The 20,166-nt window shown below is 37.3% G+C and overlaps 1 protein-coding gene across 1 annotated transcript; it reads right to left on the bottom strand.

Annotated features, from left to right (window-relative positions):
- Positions 1–329: 329 nt before the first annotated feature.
- On the bottom strand, positions 330–1,913 carry LOC145811665 (uncharacterized). Its single transcript, XM_082907574.1, has 2 exons — positions 1,438–1,913; positions 330–1,224 (listed from the first exon to the last, which is right to left on the bottom strand). Exons 1-2 carry the CDS (start codon positions 1,911–1,913, stop codon positions 330–332), a joined length of 1,371 nt encoding a protein of 456 aa, XP_082763700.1.
- Positions 1,914–20,166: the final 18,253 nt, after the last annotated feature.

Genomic DNA, 20,166 nt, shown 5'->3' with positions numbered 1-20,166 from the left:
TGACAATCATGGCTTTTCATGCCCGATAATCTTCCATTTTTAGAAGTCACACATCTTGAGATGTTTGCTGCATAGCCATCTGGATAACTAATAGACTTCAAGAATTCACAAAAACCATCTATTTGTCGAGAATCCAATGTGTAGGCTGCCCTAGGCTTTACAACAGATCCGTTATCTTTCCTCTGTAGATGCAATTCTTGCCTTATGCCCATTTCTTGCAAATCATCACGTGCTTTGTACGTGTCCTTGTTTTTTCCATCTATGGCCAACATCGTCCCGTAAAAGTTTTCACAAATATTCTTCTCAATGTGCATGACATCAAGATTGTGTCAGAGGTTTAATTTCTTCCAATACGGTAGCTCCCACATTATGCTTTTCGTTGTCCAATTCAATTCTTCAGACTCTCGTGGTCTTTTCTTGTTGGTAGGATCCTTTCCAAACTTGACTTCCCGCAATTGATCCAATTGAGCCATTACTTTTTCCACCGGTAAGTCCAAAGATTTCTTTCTAAGCTCAGTTAAACCATCAAACTTCTTGTCTTTCCTCCAAAGGTGGTTATCAGGCAAGTAAGCTCGATGACCCACCCACCCAATCTTACTGATCAACCCGTGTGACAACGGATTATCATTACAAGGAGGGCAAGACAAATAACCTTTAGTTCTCCATCCGGATAAGTCACCATATGCAGGGAAGTCATTTATGGTCCACATTACAGCTGCATGCATCCGGAAGGTCTGCTTAGTGGAGGCATCGTAAGTCATCACGCCATTCTCCCACAACTCCTTCAACTCATCAATCAATGGCCTTAGGTAGACATCAATATCAGTCCCTAGTTGATTACGTCCAGGAATAAGTAAAGACATCATGAAAAAAGGGGCCTTCATACATCTCCAAGGTGGGAGGTTATAGGGCATGAGTATGACAGGCCACATGCTATAGGAAGTGCTCATGTTCCCAAAAGGGTTGAACCCATCGGTGGCTAGGCCCAACCTAACATTGCGAGTCTCCTGGGCAAACTCTGGATAATGCAAATCAAATTCCTTCCACTCTTTACAATCAGCCGGATGCCTCCCTACACCATCATCCACACGTTTATCACTATGCCATCTCATGTCTTTTGCCGTCTTCCTAGACATGTACAATCTTCTCAACCTAGGTGTCAATGGAAAGTAACGCAATATCTTGTGAGGAATCTTCTTACCCTTGCTATCATTTACTCTGTACCTAGATGCTTGACATGTGGGACATTTTTCCAAGTGAGCATTCTCCTTCCAGAATAGTACATAATCATGTTTACATGCATCGATGGGCTCGTACCCCAAGCCCAAGTCACGTAGTAACTTCTTGCACTCGTAAATTGACCCTGGCACCACGTGGCCTTCTGGTAGGAATCGCCTTTGTATCTCCAAAACCTTGTCAAAAGACTTATTGCTCTACCTGTTTTCTTCCTTCACATGTAGCATCTGAATAACGAATGATAACAAAGTATCCGAGGTTTTGCAACCTGGGTACATGCAACATTGGGAAGCATCTAACAATTTATCAAAATGTCGTACATCCTCTCTTTCTAGAGTATCACCCTCCATAAAATTCCCCCTCTGATAATCCTCTATCAGTTCATCATATTCATCTTCATCCTCGTCATTCTCACCATTGCTTTCATCAAGGTTATTGTGTTCTGGAAGTTCACCGTGTTCTAACCTAGTGGTGTATGATACTATCATCCCATTTATGAGCAAATGAGCCTTCACAATATCATACTCATGCTTATAAAAGTTACAACAGTTGATGCATGGGCACTTAATCTCCCTACCCTCACCCAAATGAACCTTTGCAAATTCAATAAATGAGTTCACCCCATCTACATATGGCTGACTGAATCTATCAGAAATTAACATCCAACTGCTGTCCATATCTGATCATAAAATAGTAGTTAATACCAATAGGACACAACCTTTTATTTATTATTATTATTATTTATTTTTTTATTCTTTAAACATGAAGACAAAGTAGTTAATATAAGTGTAGAGTGACACATCATCGTCAATAAAGGTGCATCTATCTATAGGCTTTTTTAATTTTGTATCAAGGTTTCGACCAACAAATCTTTTAAAATTCTATTATATCTGCATATATTATGTTTTAAGTTAAGTGTTTTTTACATTTATCAACAAAAAAACAAAAAAATATATATTTTTAATGTTTGTTAAATGGTAAAAGGCAGTTGGCATGGCAATGTACTATTCCAATTCATTCCAATAACATTCTTAAAGGACATTACCTAATAGGCTCCTACAAATTAAGGGCATAGGGAAGGACTAAGAGTGGCTACAGGCCTAACCTCTGTAATATTTGTGGGAAGGGACTACATTTTTCAATTCCAACCCATATTTTCATACACGGGAACTCAAGCATTTACCACTACACCAATCAATACCCCCTCTTTGATGAAACTTCTATGTTTATCTAAAAGGGGTTTTCAGCTCTCCTAAAAAGCCCTAGCACAAATTACATCCAGCTACTGCATCTAAATTTTCTACTAATGAACCTATGCATTTACTTCCTGTCAAGCAACTTGATCATAAGATTTACACTCTTAGAGCATCTCCAACCACACTCTTTATTTTTCACTCGCTAAAGTATAAAAAAATGACACTCTTTATTTTACCTAATTAGTTTAGCTAGTGTGTTCCAACCATACTCTTTACTTTAGCTAGTCATTCAAACTAATTTAACCATTTTTCAAAACAAAAAATGCTATATATATATATATATATATTATTCTTTTTCATAGAATGCCACATATGCACCTACACTCTAATATGGTTGACAATGTGACATTGCGATAATATTTTTAAAAATAATATTTTTTAATATTAGTTTTAAAAATATTATAAAAAATAATTTTAAGTAATATTTAATTTTTTTTTATTAAAATTTATAGTATGTGAATATATTTCAACATATGAATTTGGTGGAACCATCTTGAAAGGGAAAGGACGGGAAGAATAAAAGAAAACAATAAAGAATATGAATCAACAAAATCACCATGCTTATTCTATCAAGCCTATATGATTCAGTTTGGCTCGAATTGTTATATGGAAGACCATTGAGTGTAATGAGGACCAAATCTTCATCATCCATTGGTGAAGTAAAGCAGCCAAAGCTAGGTGATCTAACATCTCCTTAATAGGATTCAAGAATTCTTCCATCAAAAAACAAGATTTGACTGCATTGTGAAGTTTATTCTTCAACTGATTTTACAGGAATTTAGGGTCGGTTAGGATATATGTGTTCGATTGAAATTAAAATTATTATACAGTTGATTATTATAAGGGAAAAAAAAACTATAGAAAAAGATAAATTGAGGTAAAGAAAAGTATTTTAGCAGAATCTTTTAAGAAGAGAAGTTTTAGCATGATTTCAAATAACTATTTTTATATAATTAGTAACGGCTAGCATCCGCGATGCACATGCAATTTAGCTAATAAAAATAAAACAAAAAAAATTATTATATATTTTGTGTCACTTAAGGGGTAAGAGCCTTCTTTGCTAGTTAAGACATCAAATGAAGCCTTTGCTTTATATAATAGTATAGATTTTAAATTCATCATCAAAACTATGGAGGGATAAAAATTAACTCATGTGATGTGGACCCACCCAATACCTACATGGAATAAGGATTAAGATAATAAAATAAACAACTTGCAATGCAACTTGCCAACTTCCCAAGTTGCTATGACATACATATATCAGATGAGTTTCGGGCCATACAAGTGGCTTGTTTTCATTGGACCAAATTGGTGACTTAATCTCATTAGACAAAATGAGTGGCAGGTTAGACTATATAAAAGGATATAGTCTTCAACTTCAGGGTATGCCTAAACCATTCTATTTACTTATTCAGTTTCATTTAGATATATCCTATCTAACTTGATCGTCGGAGTGCCTTCCGGGTGGCAACCGCAGGTGGAGAGGCACTAACTGTTTATTCTTTTGTAAATTCAAAACAGTGTGATTCAATTCTTCATTGATCTCTTGATTAATATATGTGGGACAATTTCTGCCTCCACAAAAACTATTTAATTCAATCTATGTATTTCAAATCTACATATATTCAAACAGATCCTTATTATTTGGAAAAAATATAAATCACAATCATGCAAAAAATTGCTTCTGCATGGTAAATAAAATGCAGCCAAAAACATTTTAATGAAGTAAAAATTGCAGGAAATTTTTTTTTGCAGAAACCACTTAAAGGATGCAGAAGGCTTTTTTCCAAAATATTTGATGAAGTAAAAATTGCAGGAAAAAAAATACTGCAGAAACAACTTAAGGATGCAAAAATTTTATTTATTTATTTATTTTTATTATGACATAGAAAATGTAGATAATACAATGGAACATGTCTTACCAATGCAGTAAATGCAGAACAACACTGCAACAAAACCATTTTAGGATGCAGAAAGAGCATAAAATACTATTAGAAACCATTTTTAAAGATGCAAAAATGTTGGTTGATATCATTTTATTAGTGATACCAAACTATTTGGCGTTGCTGTTACTTGAATCAACTGAACCAACCATTGGCATTAACCCAGTGGTTAACCAGTGTAACCAAAACAAATAAAAAAATAAAAAACACACCAAGACTGAAAGCTAATGTATGAAAGGAAAATTTCACTAATAAGAAGTTAATTTCCAATAACATGTGATTATGTATTAGGGAAACAGGGTCCTGGAGGAGTTCAACTACTAGTAATAACTTTTTCACAGGACAATCAAATTGATTTGAGGAGTGCTATTAGACAAAGTGAAAATAGACATACATAGCTTCAGTTACAGAATAGACAAAGTGAAAATAGACATACATAACTTCAGTTACAGAATAGACAAAGTGAAAATAGACATACATAGCTTCAGTTAAGAAATTGAGAAAGAGAATCAGGGGAAGTGATATACAAAGCAAAAAGGAACAAACCTGTAGGGGTAGACTGAAGCACCGACGCTCTCGCACGGTAGCAGCAAACGCCAACAACAAATCCTTCAAAGTTCTATGGGACCTGGAATCTCTTTCTTCTCTCTATGGGACCTGAGATCAATAAATAGTCTTTGATCCTTCATATCAAAATAAACAGCAACTATAATCAATATATATATTTATATAATAAATCGATCGATCGATCGATCGAGAGAGAGAGAGAGAGAGAGAGAGAGAGAGAGAGAGAGAGAGAACTACCTTCAGTTTTCTTTGAAATTGATTTGCTTCAAAAACCCTAAGAACTGAGAGAAGAATAAGGGAACCCAAATCAGCGGGGAATAAGGAACCCGTCCATGATCAGAGGAGAACAAGGAACCCAAACCGGGGAATGTTCGCGCCAATATTTTAGGGATTTTGGTTTTCATCTTTTCGGTAGGTTTATCTTTTCAATTATAACAACAATAAAATGCCATTTGAAAACTTAATTGATCTTTTAAAAGATTACTATAAATAAATAAAAAAAATTAAACTAATTTGAACACTAAAAATCAAAATTATACTTTCAAAATTTAAAAAATTATTTATGACTTCCTAAAAAATAAAATTATACAAAAATAATAAGTATTTTTTTTATTTTTTCACCAACTTTTTTTTTTAGTTTTTTAGGAAAAAAAAATTCTAAAATAAGTTTCTGAAAATAAAACCAAACATATTGAAATTAATAATTTAACCAGATTCTTTAAAAAAGTTTAGATTATCTCAAATTAGCCATCTAAACTTAAGAGTGTTTTTGGGTTTGATGGATTCTTTTTGTGATCTAATTCAATGGTCACTTTAATTTTACAATTCAATAATTAGAATATTTTAAAAAAATTGAAAAATTATAATAAAAATACAAATAACTAAATCACCTCATTTCACTACCAAAACTTTTACCAACGAATAGTATTATCGTCGCTAAATGGTTAACTCTTTGCCTACACCAACTTGTCGTCGCCAAAAGTATGCACACTAATAGCAACGCTCATTGTGTTGCTAAAACATAAGCGTTGTAGCTAAAAGTTTTGAAATTTTGGCGCCAACCAAAAATTTTGGCCCTAAAAGAATGTTATGCTTTTTTAGCAACGGTAGCAAATTGCGTTGGTAAAAGTATACTTTTACCAACGAAATTGATCACTGTGTCGCCAAAAATATACTTTTGGCGATGAAAAATTGACGTCGTCGCCAAAAGTAGTTGCCAAAAGTGCAATTTCTTGTAGTGATAGAGTTGTGCTTACATGGCACATCAAATAAACCAAACATATAAACATTAATAACTCACAACGAAAAATAGTACCATAAAGTTCTGTACAGACAAGATCATATAAGTCTAAGTCAACCCATCAAAACTATATACAGGTATACACAAAGTCCTCGCCAATATGACAGAATAAACAAGACAACAAAAGAGCGCGGACGGGTCTCATGCGTGAGACGTGAGGGCTGACTCTCCAAAACTCGGTTGTTTCACACAGACTTCACTGGGGCTGGGTCTGGACCTCTCTCGGCTCACCTACAAACACATGAATGAGCGTGTGCGATGGCCCAGTGAATAATATCAAATAAGAAGATACAAACAATATGCAGAACAACATACTTTGAACGGCCTTAGGCCCAATTCATTTTTTTATTTAACATTTATATACGCAATTTAAGTCAAGTGACTGTGGTTTCAAACATACTGGCCTTTGGCCCATTTATCTTTCATTCCTGTCAAAACGGCCTCTGGCCCACTCATTTATGTCAAAACGGCCTCTGGCCCATTCATTCATGTCAAAACGGCCTCTGGCCCATTTATTCATGTCAAAACGGCCTCTGGCCCATTCATTCATGTCAAAACGGCCTTTGGCCCATCCATTCGTGTCAAAACGGCGTTCAGCCCATCCATCCATGTCAAAACGGCCTTTGGCCCATCCATTCATTCATATCTAACATTTGTCCATAATTCAAACTGGCAGACTCATAAGGCTTATAAGGAAATAAGAAATTGGACAAATGACAAGTTTCAAATATCGATATTACTCACAGTGATCGGTTGGTTGGTTCGCCCTAGAGCTCGAACCTACACATTCCATGAACAAAAAAGGGTCACAAACAATTCGATCCATTCTAAATTCACATTTTCCTCTTTAGGCTTCATTCTTATCTCATTAACTCAATTACAATGCTCAATGCATGCCTAAGAGTTCTTACAAGTGAATGAGGACGAAAAACGAAACACAGAACGCATAAACAGAATTTCAGAAAATAGGGTCCCCGCTCGAGCGTGGACTTCCCCGCTCGAGCGGACCCATGAGGTCTGCAAAAGTACTGGTTATGTCATTTTTACGCTCGAGCATGGAACTTGGTGTGGACGCGCCCTCGAGGGCTTATGCTTTTCCACAGTTCGGAGTCAATATGTCAGGGTTCTAAATCTAATCTCACAACGTGCGATGTGAGATTGATAACTCACCAAAGAGTCCAAATCCGGCAAATCGTTTTGGAAAACTAATTTTTAAGAAAGAAGTGCCAAACATGGACTGCTTTGCCAGATACTGAGTCACCACCTAAATATTTTTGTTTTGGGGGAATTTAGGAAACCCTGACTCGTGCCTAAGGCCACGTGTCCCTCATCACCAAAGTTGCCTCGGCTCGGGAACTTGGGTACGATTGGGGAAGGTCAGCTATGAGCACCCCTGCTCGCCCGATCCGAAGATCGGCCTGTACTAAGCATGATATCGAGTTTTGAAAACATATGTGTTCTTATTCCGGTTATTAGCCAAGAATTACTATGTGATACGCATAGCATACAAGTATAGACTGGATTGCCTAAGTTAGAACAAAGCATCGCATATCCGTTTGTTTTGAAAATGGTTTGAAGTTTGCTACTCGCAAGAAGGCTAAAACACGGGTTTTAATGAATTATTCTAATTCAAGCAACCCAACTTTCGTCCATAGGCATTCAAGCAGTTATATCACATAAGCATATAGCCTCATGGTAAGCATGCTATCATGGAAAAACTCACTCATGTAAGATGCTAAAGCATAAAAACTTACCTAGTACTCTGAGCCAAAACAAGGAATATGTTAGTAATCAAATGTATGATCCAAATCCATGTTAAGATGGCTAATGCATCGCAGGCAAAATGCAAATAGAATAGGCTCGGCTAATCTAAAATGGCATATGAGATGTGACAATTCAACACATGTATTCAACTTGGAATTTAAATACAATGCAGTTAGGATGATGCGCCGAGCCTAGTGCATGCAATACTGATGAATGATGCAAACATGCATAGCATAAGGATGCTAATTGAAATGTGCCCTAGAACTAACCATTGTAAGCGGTTAAGTAAAAGGGAGAAAAAATTAGAGGTTGGAAGACATGCATCACACACACGCGCGCTTATTACACAATTGCGCCCTCTCGAGGGAGGGACCGAAAGAATAATACAAATTAATTATCTAACAAGCTAAATAAATATTACACAACGCTTAACTAATTAAACACATTAATTAAGCTAAGAAAGCAGTAAAGCAGCCTCGAGAAGAGGAACAAATGCGTGAGTGCTCGATTTCGCTCGAAAATCCGTCGCCATGCTCATGCTGCCTCTGTTTACACTAATCTATACTTCTGAAAACTTCACAAGTCCCAAGGAAGCTTCAGAATCACTCCTTAAGCACAGTGGGATGTCACCGACCAAGAGAAAACAACACTGGCCATGGAGTTATGGTCATCGACCAAAAATGGGATCACCGACACTATTTTGGTAGTTGGCCGACACTGAAAGTTGCCGACCGGCCATTTCCTCTTGCAGAACACTGGTTTGCTGCAATAGAGGACAGACAGAACATGACGATGCATTTTCAAAGCAATTTATGCACTACCACCCTCCTCAGCATGTTTGAGACTTAGAGGAGCATGGTCCTCGACGCTCGGGCCATCAATCACACATTTCAATGCATGATGGCCCAAAAAAGTCAAGCCTGCAATTCAATATCAAATGAAACACACAAAATGCACAAGGGACCTTAACCTCTATCATGTGTGATCAAGAGGCAAGGCAATGCACACACAATGCTATGCAACCTAAGCATGCAAACAACTCAAGCATGTGAACAAGCATGCAAGCATGTAATCAACATATCAAATACACGACAAGATGCAAGCTAACAAGGATGCAAAATGCAACTTAAGCATGCAACGACATGAGATGAGCAAAGTATGTAACAACAAACAAGGCGAGCATGCAACAACATGCAAAGGATGGACTTACACCAATAAGGACAGCTCTCTAATAGGTCCAAAACAGTGGCCAAAATACTAAGGGATAAGGGACAAAACCACATACAAACATGCATGCTAATGGCCCATCACTTTAAGCATAAAAGGGGACTTTTAAGAACACTTAAAAGAGGATGAACATGGACAAATGACATACATTGTAAGCTCTGAAATCATATTAGAAATGGTACCAAACCAACTAAACAAATCAAGCAAAGCATGCAACCAAGCCTGAAATTTGGAAACTAGCCACGGGACTCGAACCAAGACTATATGAAGCAAACCCCAAAGGGCCATGGGGACCTAAAACAGTCCCAAGGCAGGTCTAATCAAGACCAAAAACCCACTTAGATGGCATCTAAATGGCCTACACATGATGGCATACACAATGATCCAAAATGGAGCATAAAACAACAACTCTTTAAAGCATTAAAAGAGCATCAAATGTAAGTAAACAAGCATGCCATATGGACTGAAATGACATGGTAAGCGACTTCAAATCACTGAAATAAGCCAAGTAATGCATGCTAGGGGGTTCAAAATTCAAAGCCTTGAAGCTAGATTGCATGGTAGCTACACAAAGCAAGTCATAGATGACTCAAACAACCAAAATCAGACCTTAGGCATACCAAAACATGGATAAAAAACTCCTTGAAGCCAAGCCAAAATCATGCTAAAAACACATGTTACAACATGACGCATGTGTTAAGGCCAAAAAGTGAGATTACAAGACAAGTGTATGGAGCATACATGGCATGTCTAAACCAACTTAAAACAGTGTTATATCATGGCAAAACAAAGCCTAATATATACTGAAATGGAGCTAAAACAAGCTAGGCAAACATGCTACAACACAAGCCATTTATGCAAGCATCAAAGACAACATGGAGAGGGGATAACCCTCTCCTATTTGGGACCTCAAAACCATCTCTCCACCACTAAAAATCCTCTGGATTTCAGTGGTAGAGAGGTCATCCAAAGACCAAAACAATGGCCAAAATGGATGGCCTAAAACAAGGCCTTGGAGGGGGGAAACAACCCCAAACCTCAAAGTGACCTTAAACAATGTTCTAAAGCACACAAAATCAAAACTTTTACCAGTTATAGTCGAAGCTTAAAACAATATGCAAGATAGGTTAAAAGCTTGTGCAAAAATGGAAAATAAAGAGGGTAGTTTCTCACCCTTGAAGAACCTCTTCAAGAACACCACTCCAGCACCTTCCTTGGATCAAAACCAGCCCAAGAACCCTAACAACAACTCCTTAGAGCCTCAGCAACCAAGGATGGTGTAACACTAGGTGTTTGTGTGCAATAATGTGAACAAAAGTCACTTTAGGGCACAAAACACACACACAAAGGCCAAGAGAAGGAATTATACAGATAGATAGATATAAACTTTCTAACCCTAATTCTCTGAACCTGGAGGAGGGAGGAGGGGCTCCCTCTTTATAGAGGTTCAAATCCTCAAGCTTCCAATAGAAGCTAAACAAGAGGCAAATCCCTCCATACACGTGTATGGAGGGGGGGGAAAGTGGATGCCAGCTGTCACATATCTGCCAAAAGCAGATGGAAAGGGGTCGGCTGGAAAATATGGCTGATTGACCAACAAAAATGGCCGGCCGACCAAAAACATTGCCGACCGACCAAAATATTTGGCCGGTAGCAAGAAAACAGAGCCGGTGGCCTCAAGCCAAGGCCGGTGAGGTGTGGGGATGGCCAACAAGCCATTCCCTGCCCTCAGAAGGAAAAACACAAGTGTTGTGTACAACCAAGCACAAAACAAACAAGTCGAGAGGTCTAGAGGCAAGGCGCGCGACCGAAACCTCCAAGAACTCAAGACGAACACGAACATGGATGATCACCTAGTATTCAAATGGTGACGTCCAAGTCTTGAGGACGGTCAAAAATGGGGTGTCTACACTTGGATGCTCGAGTGGAAGTCCATCTTACATAGCTCCCCGCTCGATCGTGGACTTCCCCGCTCAAGCGGACATCATGGTTTGCAGAAAATACTGGGAGCATGAAATTCACGCTCGAGCGGCGGTTTCCCCGCTCGAGCGAACATTAAATTTCTGGGTTTTCAAGATCAAGTTCTTGAGCTTCAATTCGATGTGCAAAGGCTCCAAATGCATGTTTTTGGCTCAAACTTTACATAATCATATCCTAACATGATACCAACACCCAATTACAATACAATGGAGCTCAATTCCACAATTTAATCACATGCAAGACTCAAATTACCTCAAACTCAACACCAACATGCTCAAATTCAAGCATTTAAGCCTTACACCCCTATGATTTGTACATGCATGTGGGAGATGCTCATCATTCACAACTTAATTGGTGAAGAGGTGATCAAAACATGAGTTTCAATTAAAATTGCACATGGATTATACATTTTTATGTTCAAACAAACAATTTCAAGGTACTTTCTCACATGCATGTGCATATGGACCACCAAATCAACAATCCAACTTGATTTCATCATGATCAATTCATTTTATGTTCCTTATCAACATTCAACTTGAATTCACAAAGATTACAAACTAAGATGCACAAATTTACTCACCTAGGAGCCTTACTCTTTCCAATTTATGATCAAATCTTGAGTTAGACTTCAAATTTCCAAGCCTCAAGACCAAAATGGCATAATCCTTCCTTCTCCCTCCCTATAGCCGGCCCTCTCTCTAATTTTGAGTTGAAGATCAGCCAAAATGCAACTAAGGAGGAGAATTGAGGTGTAGTGCCTTTTTACAACACTCACCACTAATTTCATTATAATAATAGTAACAATTGGGCATTGATTCATTAATTTAATCAACTTAATCTGGTCTGAATCAATTTTTCAATTAAACTTCACCGTAGGCTCTAAAAATTATGCCAATCACAATGGCACAATCAATTTTGGTTTCGGTGGCCGATAAGGCCTTCAATTTAATTTCGAAAGCAGATGATCAAACAGATATTCCTACGGTAGACAGATAGAAATTCAAAACCACATATTTTCACATAATTGCACACAAAATCATATTAAGGACCAATTAACACATTACGAAATAGGGGTATCACATTTATTTTTGTACAATCCTCTGTTTTGGAAATTTAGTGTTTTTGTATGTAATATTTAATTTAGATGGATTACACTTGGTTGGTATGGATTTGTATGATATTTGAAATATGATGTTACAAGTTAAAGTTTTTGGATAGTTGATAATGAAATGGGTATTATTGATAATAGATTTAGATTCTAATTGATAGATGTAATATTCTGTATGTATACATGTTATAGGTTACATTGATAATGGAATGTACATAATGTAGAAATTAATAAAAAATATTCAATTTGTGCATTTAAAAAAATTAATAAATAGAGCTTTTGGCGACTAAACATTTAGTTGCCAAAAAATAAAAGGGGAATTTGTTGGTGACTAAACAGTTAGTAGCGAAAAAAAAAAAAAATTTAGCGACTAAAAAATTTGTAGCCAAAAGGGAGTAACACGTTTTTAGCGACTAAAAAATTAGTAGCTAAAAAATTGAAGATGAATTTTTTTTTTCTTTTTGGCAACTAAATATGTTGTTTTGGGCGACTAAATTTTTAGTCGCTAATTGTTGACTTTCAGCGACTAAAAAAAAATTAGTCGCCAATTCTTTTGCCGACAATTAGTCAACGACGAAGCGGGCGACCAAATATTTTAGTCGGTAAAAATCTTTGGTGACTAAAAAATTGACTTTTGGCAACTAAAAATTTGGTCGCCAAAAGTGTAATTTGTTGTAGTGGTAGGAGGTTAATCTTTTAAAATCAAGGAATTTTTACAATATAAAGAATTACAATCCAATAATCAAAGTGTAACTGATACACAAAAATATAATAGGAAAGAAACAAACAATACAACAAAATCCCATGACCTTCAAATAAAAGAAGTGTACAAAGGTGGCCAATTGAGTTAGCCTAGTTGATTATAGATGAGGGAATTAAGTGAATATATATAGTATTAAAAATGATATTTAATTTTTTTTTTCCTATCTCTTATTTGGCACTTACTTTTTTTTTATCGGCAAATAAATCTTTATTGATGAAACATACAAAGTATGATTAGATACATCAATAAAGAGGAGCTTGGAGCTAACACGAAGCTCCAAGCGCCAGTTGGTGAGAAACCAACAAAAAGGAAAACAAAAGATGTTGCCACATAAACAAACAGAGAAAAGAATAACACCAAAAAACCAGATAGGAGCCTCTGGGGCATTCATCCCATTGACAATCAACCCATGTGCATTCATCCCATTGACATTCCTCCCAATGACACCAAAAAACCAACCACCTAACACATTGACATTCATCCCATTAAAACATCCAGCATAAGCTAGAAACACAATAGCAACCAGACCAGCAGCAGTTCCAGATCAGCACACAGCTCAACAGACCATATCAGATGCAGACCAGCAGAAGAGCTACCTAGCAGTAGACTTCCACCAAAAAACCCATCAGTTGCATTCCACCAAACACACCCCACAGAAACCATTGCAAATACACCCAATATTCAAACCAATAATCAATGCAAATGGATATCTGTAATTTCTAATCAAAATAACAATTGGTCTCCATTCACATCACAGCAGAAAAAAAAAATCAACAAAATAGAGCTCTACCTCCATGCATTGATAGACAACCCACCATCATAATAGTCCAGACCATTTACACATTGAAGCAGCTGAATCAGACACCCTGAAGTAGAGGACCTGAAGTAGAATTGCATAGGGCCTGAACAAACAACCTGATCTGATTGAAATTGCAAACAATATCATCAACTGAATACTCAACCTCCAAACTCCATTTTACCCACAGAGTAATCTGTACCTTCACTTTATCACAGAAATCATCAAAAATGGGTTGTGCCCCTTTGAACATACATTCATTTTGCAATCTCCAAACAGACCATAACATAACAGCTGGAACTATCTCCCATAATCTAGAGACCCAATGCTTACTCTTACTAGCTGACCACCACAGTAAAAGGTCCTGAACTGATCCAGGGATTGCCCAAACTTGATCAGTCCATCTTACCATCTGAGACCAACATTTCCACACCAGTGGACAAAACATGAGCACATGATTCAAGGATTTCCCCTCAGCTTGGCAAAACACACACACATTATTAGTTGAAATAGGTAGCACCCCAATCCTCTGGAGGAAGGCTACAGTCTTTATTCTTCCTCTGTAAGCCAGCCAACAAAAGAACTGCACTTTTGGCGGAGCTAAACCGACCCATACCCCTTCAGGCACAACCTGACCAGTCCCTATTTTAGCATCCACCATTTTCTCATAGAAGAGACAGAAAAAAGGTCTGAACTATTTGCTAACCAAGAGCAAGAATCAACACAATCAAACCTCAGCAATGTAGATGTATCCAATAACTCCAACAATCTCTGCAACTCCTCAGCTTCCCATACAAATAACTGTCTTCTGAATTTAAGCCGCCACAGCCCTAGATTACTCTTCTTAGCACTGATTTGCTAAAGAGTCTCCTCTTTCTCAGTGGATAAGCTCTAAAGCCTAGGGAATTGAACCTTTAGATCACTATTGTTAAGCCATTTGTCCTGCCAAAACAAGATTCTCCTTCCATTTCCAACCTTAATTCTAAAATGATCACCATAGAACTCCCCCAATTGCTGATTTTCTGAGAACAATTTCACAATGTCCAGCCAGACTATGGACAATCCACCTGAAAGGTTCAGAGCTGGAAGCCAACCTCCACCCTTCCTACCATACCTTGAACAAACCACAGCTTTCCACAAAGCTGAATCTTCATTACCATACCTCCACCACCACTTCAATAACAAGCATTCATTCACCTCTCCTAAATCTCTCATACCCAAACCTCCTTGACTTTTACTTCTTGTGATCTCCTTCCATTTGACCAAATGCACTCTCCTTTTATTATCATACCCTCCCCACAGAAAAGATGACTGCAACTTGACTAAGGCTTTAACAACACCCTTAGGCATTCAAAAGATGGCACTTACTTGACACTGCACATCACACAAGTATCGAAGTTAGTCTATTCTATTAGGGCAATTAGGTCAGAAGTCCATTCATGAAATTTTCGAATTGATAAGTCCAAATTTAAATCTTCTTAAACAAAAAAGATATTAATAATTTAATTAAAATTTACAAAAGATTATATTTTTATTTATTTATTTTGCTTAATCTCGTATTTCACACAAGTCAACTATTGGTTTTAAAAGGTGGGAAGAAATTTGTTAACCCTTTTGCGTATGCAGATTTTGTGAACATAAATATTGGGATAAGGTCAGTTCCAAAGCAGCTTTACCTTTATCAATTTATTTGTAAGTGGTGCTACATTGTCCTAATTTTGTCTCTCCAATTCTACTTCTAATGAAGTGGTCCACTTCCATGTTAAGTGTTCCCATACTCCTCTCTCTCTCATCTTTAACCTTCTTAATTCCACATCATTAGAGGTGAAATTGGAGGAGCAAAATCAAAGGTATGAATCATTATTCTTTATTTGTACAAAAATTAAATGAATTGATTACTCAATAACTAATAAAGAGATACGGGGATAAACCTTTCATTTATTATTGCGATACCAACGTTATCACTGTGGATGGCTTATTCTAGAAAAGAATACATGAATTTCCACTAGCCCATGATGAGGCATTTGGGGAAAGGTCCTCTATGTTGATGGAGATATTAATCAATCAGTATCATTCTGCTATGGCAGAGTTAGGATTGTAACTAAATGCTTGTAATGGATTAATAAAGAATTCAATATGGAGTGCAAGGGCAAAGTTGTTTCAATCTTGGTCTGTGAAGAACAATTTAATGATGTAAGTGATCACAATTTATCCATTGATATAGAGGAAACTTGCACCTCCAATAAGATTGTTAGAGAAGAACAAGAAGAACCTGCAAGGCTTGAGAAAAAAGAAGGTGCAATGGCAAAGAGATTGGAAATGGCTAAAGCTGAGCGGGCATCTCCTGATAATATGGCTCTTGTTCAGAGGTTGGAACATATTTGTGGCAGTGATGAGTTGGACAAGGCAGCAGGAAATTCAAAAGAAGAACATCATTATGGTAGAGTTGTGGTGGATATAGTAGTCCAAGAGACCAAAGAAGGCATGGGGAGCAGCTTTGAGGATGATGCATGCATAGCAAACCCAATAAAAGAAAAGGAGGCTGAACTCAGTCATGTTGCTACTAATGATAATCAGAGGTTCGTTGGCCATTTGTACACGCCTAGTTTTATTAGAAGCCTCAGTGCATCTGTTGGGCTTAGGCCTGGCATAAATTTGGAGATTGATTTGGGTTATATTCTCCATGAGCATGGCCCATCAGGTGCAAGGCTCAATAGAGTTGTTCCTATTAGCTCTGCCAGTGATGGTTCAGTTGTTGGGCCCATAACAATCAAGTTAAACCCAGATACATCCCATGTTAAAGGAGATCAACTTGAGACTAGTAAGCCCAAAACTAAAGTCAATTTGAAAGGGAACAAGAAAGGTAAGTCTAAAGTCCTCTCCCAGTCTGAAATCATCTCCAACTATGTCAGACTGCATGGGCATAAAGGAGCCTCCTCAAGTAAGCTTCCTCCAAAAAAAGTTGTCTTCAGAGCAGCTGTTGCAATTATGACACTTTCAACTTCATCTGAGAATAGTGGTACAATGGGAAGATATGTTCTAAACAAAGCTCAAGCTACAATGCAGAAGGGGAAAATACTAGGGCTTACTTTCAATGGCACGAAATCTGATACAATTAACAAAATTGTTAAACTAGAGCTCAAAGACAAGGAAAGAAATAGAGAACGGGAACAAGGAAGGTAGTAAACAGATTCAACCAAGGTGAATTTTGGTGTTCAATCTCTGTTATCAATGAAACTACTATCATGGAATATTAGAGGCTTGGGGAAAGCTAGAAAAAAAGGAAGGGTGAGGAAACTAATTAGGGAGAGGCAAGTAGAAATAGCATTTTTTCAAGAAACAAAAAAAACTTCAATCTCAGAGAATGAAGTCAAAGCCCTATGGTCAAGAAGAAGCATGCTGTATATGTCAGTTGATTCAGAAGGATCTGTTGGAAGCCTGTTGTGCATATGGGACCTAAAGATCTTCAAGCTACATGGCTGCTGCAGCAATATGAGATACATTCTCCTGTCAGGTACATTTCTAAATTTGTTTGATTGTGTATTACTGAATGTATATGCTCCCAATGATGCTAATAGCAGGAACATATTATGGGGAAGCCTTGTTAAGCTAAAGAGTATTTTTTCTAATCCATGGTGTATGGGAGGAGATTTCAATGAGATAAGAAATATTAGGGAAAGGATTGGCTACTCTAGAAGGGATAAAGGGATGAAAGAGTTTAATGAATTCATAGATAAATGTGAGTTAACTGACTTACCATTGCTTGGAAGGAAATACACCTGGTGTAATGCACAAGAAAATGAGAAGTGGAGTAGGATTGATAGAATTATGCTTAGCCTTGAATGGTTAATCATGTTAAAATTGAAATTATGGGGCTTGCCTAGAATACTTTCTGACCACTGCCCTCTCTTGATAAGAGAGGATGAGAGGGATTGGTGCCCAAAGCCATTCAAGTTTATCAATGCTTGGACTCTTTACCCCAATTTTTTCTCCTTTGTGGAAAATACGTGGAAGGAAACTACTATCAGAGGTGGTCCTGAGCAAGCTCTTTTGCAGAAGCTAAAGCTGCTGAAGTTAGCTCTCAAGAAGTGGAATAGTGAAGTTTTTTGTAACATCTCAACTAACTTAAAAGCAGCAGAGGTAGAATTACATGATCTAGACATATCTGCCGAAGAAAGTCATTGCTTGCATCTGAAAGAGATTGAAGAAAGGTATTAAAAAATGAAATCTGGAAGCTAAGCAAAATGATGGAATGGTTGTGGCAGCAGAAATCTAGAGTTAATTGGACTCTAAATGGGGGCAAAAACACTAGATTTTTCTAAGTAACGGCCAGTTGTAGGAAAACCATAAATGCCATCAATACTATCTCTATAAATGGAGTAATCCATGAAGAACCTGATAGAATCAAGCAGGAGGCTCTTTTACACTTCAAGAAGCAGTTCACAGAAGTTTGGGCCAATAGGCCATCCTCGGGTGGTGTGTTCAAATCAATGCAAGTGAACCATTATTTCCAAGAGCTAGAAATAGAATTCTCTGAAGCTGAAATTAAGGCAGCCATCAAGAAGTGCAATGGTAATGAAGCTCTAGGTCCAGATGGCTTCAACTTGTTTTATTTCCAGAAATATTGGAAGGTTATGAAAAAAGAGATTCTCATGTTCATGAAAGATTTTCACACTCATGGCAAGCTTGCATATGGGATTAATAGCTCCTTCATCCCTCTTATTTCAAAAAATGAGAATCCTGTGGGATTGGGGGACTACAAACCAATTAGTTTGGTGGGCTCCATTTATAAGATCCTTTCAAAAGTCCTAGCTCACAAGCTAAAAAAAGTTATTCCTGAAGTAATTGGTGCTACTCAATCTGCTTTTCTTGAAGATAGGTATATTTTAGATGGTGTACTCATTGCCAATGAAGTTGTGGACGGTTGGAAAAAATCTAAGAAGAAAGGTATCATCATCAAACTTGATTTCGAAAGAGCGTTTGATTCAGTCAATTGGAACTTCCTTTTTTTATTACTCTTTAACTTTGGGTTTGGTACAAAATGGATTTCTTGGATGAAAGAATGTATCTCCTCAGCAAGACTTTCTGTTCTAGTCAATAGATCTCCAACTGCAGAATTTTCTCCACAAAGAGGTCTGAGGCAGGGTGACCCCCTTTCACCATTTCTGTTCAACTTAGTAGTAAAAGGGCTCAACATACTCATGACTAGAGCTTATGAGTTGAATCTCATTAAGGGTGTGAAAATTGGGAGGAAGGAAGTAGTCATTTCCCACCTTTAATTTGCTGATGACTTAATTATCTTCTATGAAGTAGATAGGGTGCATGTAGTGAACATTAAAAGAGTGTTAAGATGCTTTGAGCTGCTATCTGGACTGAAGATAAATTACCACAAAAGAGTGTTATACGGAATTGGTGTTGATGAAGGGATACTTTCTTCCTTTGCTGATCTTCTCAATTGTAAAGTGCAAGGCCTACAATTAAAATTCTTAGGTCTACCTCTTGGTGCAAATCCTGGAAGAAAGTCCACCTGGAAACTTGTTTTAGACAGTCAAGTTAAGACTAGCAGGGTGGAAGAGAAGACTGCTATCCTTTGCAAGTAGGCTTACCTTAATCAAATCAGTGTTTTCTAATCTACCAATCTATTACCTGTCCCTTTTCAAAATGCCTGTGGGAGTAGCAAAAGAGATAGAAAAAATTGAAGCCAATTTCCTATGGGGAGGTTCTGATCTGAAGAAGAAAATTCATATGATGAAGTGGACAAATGTCACAAAAAGCACAAGTCTTGGAGGATTAGGAATAAGAAGAATCACAGATGCTAATGCTAGCCTTTTACTAAAATAGTGGTGGAAGTTTGGAAGTGATTTCACTGCTCTTTAAAGAAAGGTACTATGTAGCAAATACTTGATTGATGAATTCAGGTGGCAACCAACTTTGAAGACTTCATGCAATTACTCTAGGATGTGGAGTGATATCATCTCTTTTGCCATTTACAGGCAACCCCTCTGCAATTTCTTTTTGGACAACTTTCTTATTAAAGTTGGTGATAGAAGAAGAGTCAGATTTTGGCTGGATAAATGGTATGGTAACTTCTATCTAAAAGATGAATTTCCTAGTCTTTTCCGATTATCAACAAACAAGGAAGACACACTACCTCTGTTCTATGCAAGAAGATCAACTTCAGGGGATTGGAATTTACCTTGTAGAAGAGCTCCATATGAATGGGAAG

Source organism: Camellia sinensis, chromosome 1 (genome assembly GCF_055761805.1).
Source record: "Camellia sinensis isolate YWXY chromosome 1, ASM5576180v1, whole genome shotgun sequence".
NCBI lineage: Eukaryota > Viridiplantae > Streptophyta > Magnoliopsida > Ericales > Theaceae > Camellia > Camellia sinensis.
The sequence above is the reverse complement of the archived record's forward strand: the minus strand, read 5'-3'. Positions and strand labels throughout refer to the sequence as shown.

Bases quoted from the DNA above. Each gene is read 5' to 3' on its own strand.
- LOC145811665 (XM_082907574.1), bottom strand. From the start codon at position 1,913: ATGGACAGCAGTTGGATGTTAATTTCTGATAGATTCAGTCAGCCATAT. The intron at 1,225-1,437 runs GTAGAGCAATAA...TCAAGCATCTAG, and splicing joins CATGTGAAGGAAGAAAACAG to GTACAGAGTAAATGATAGCA.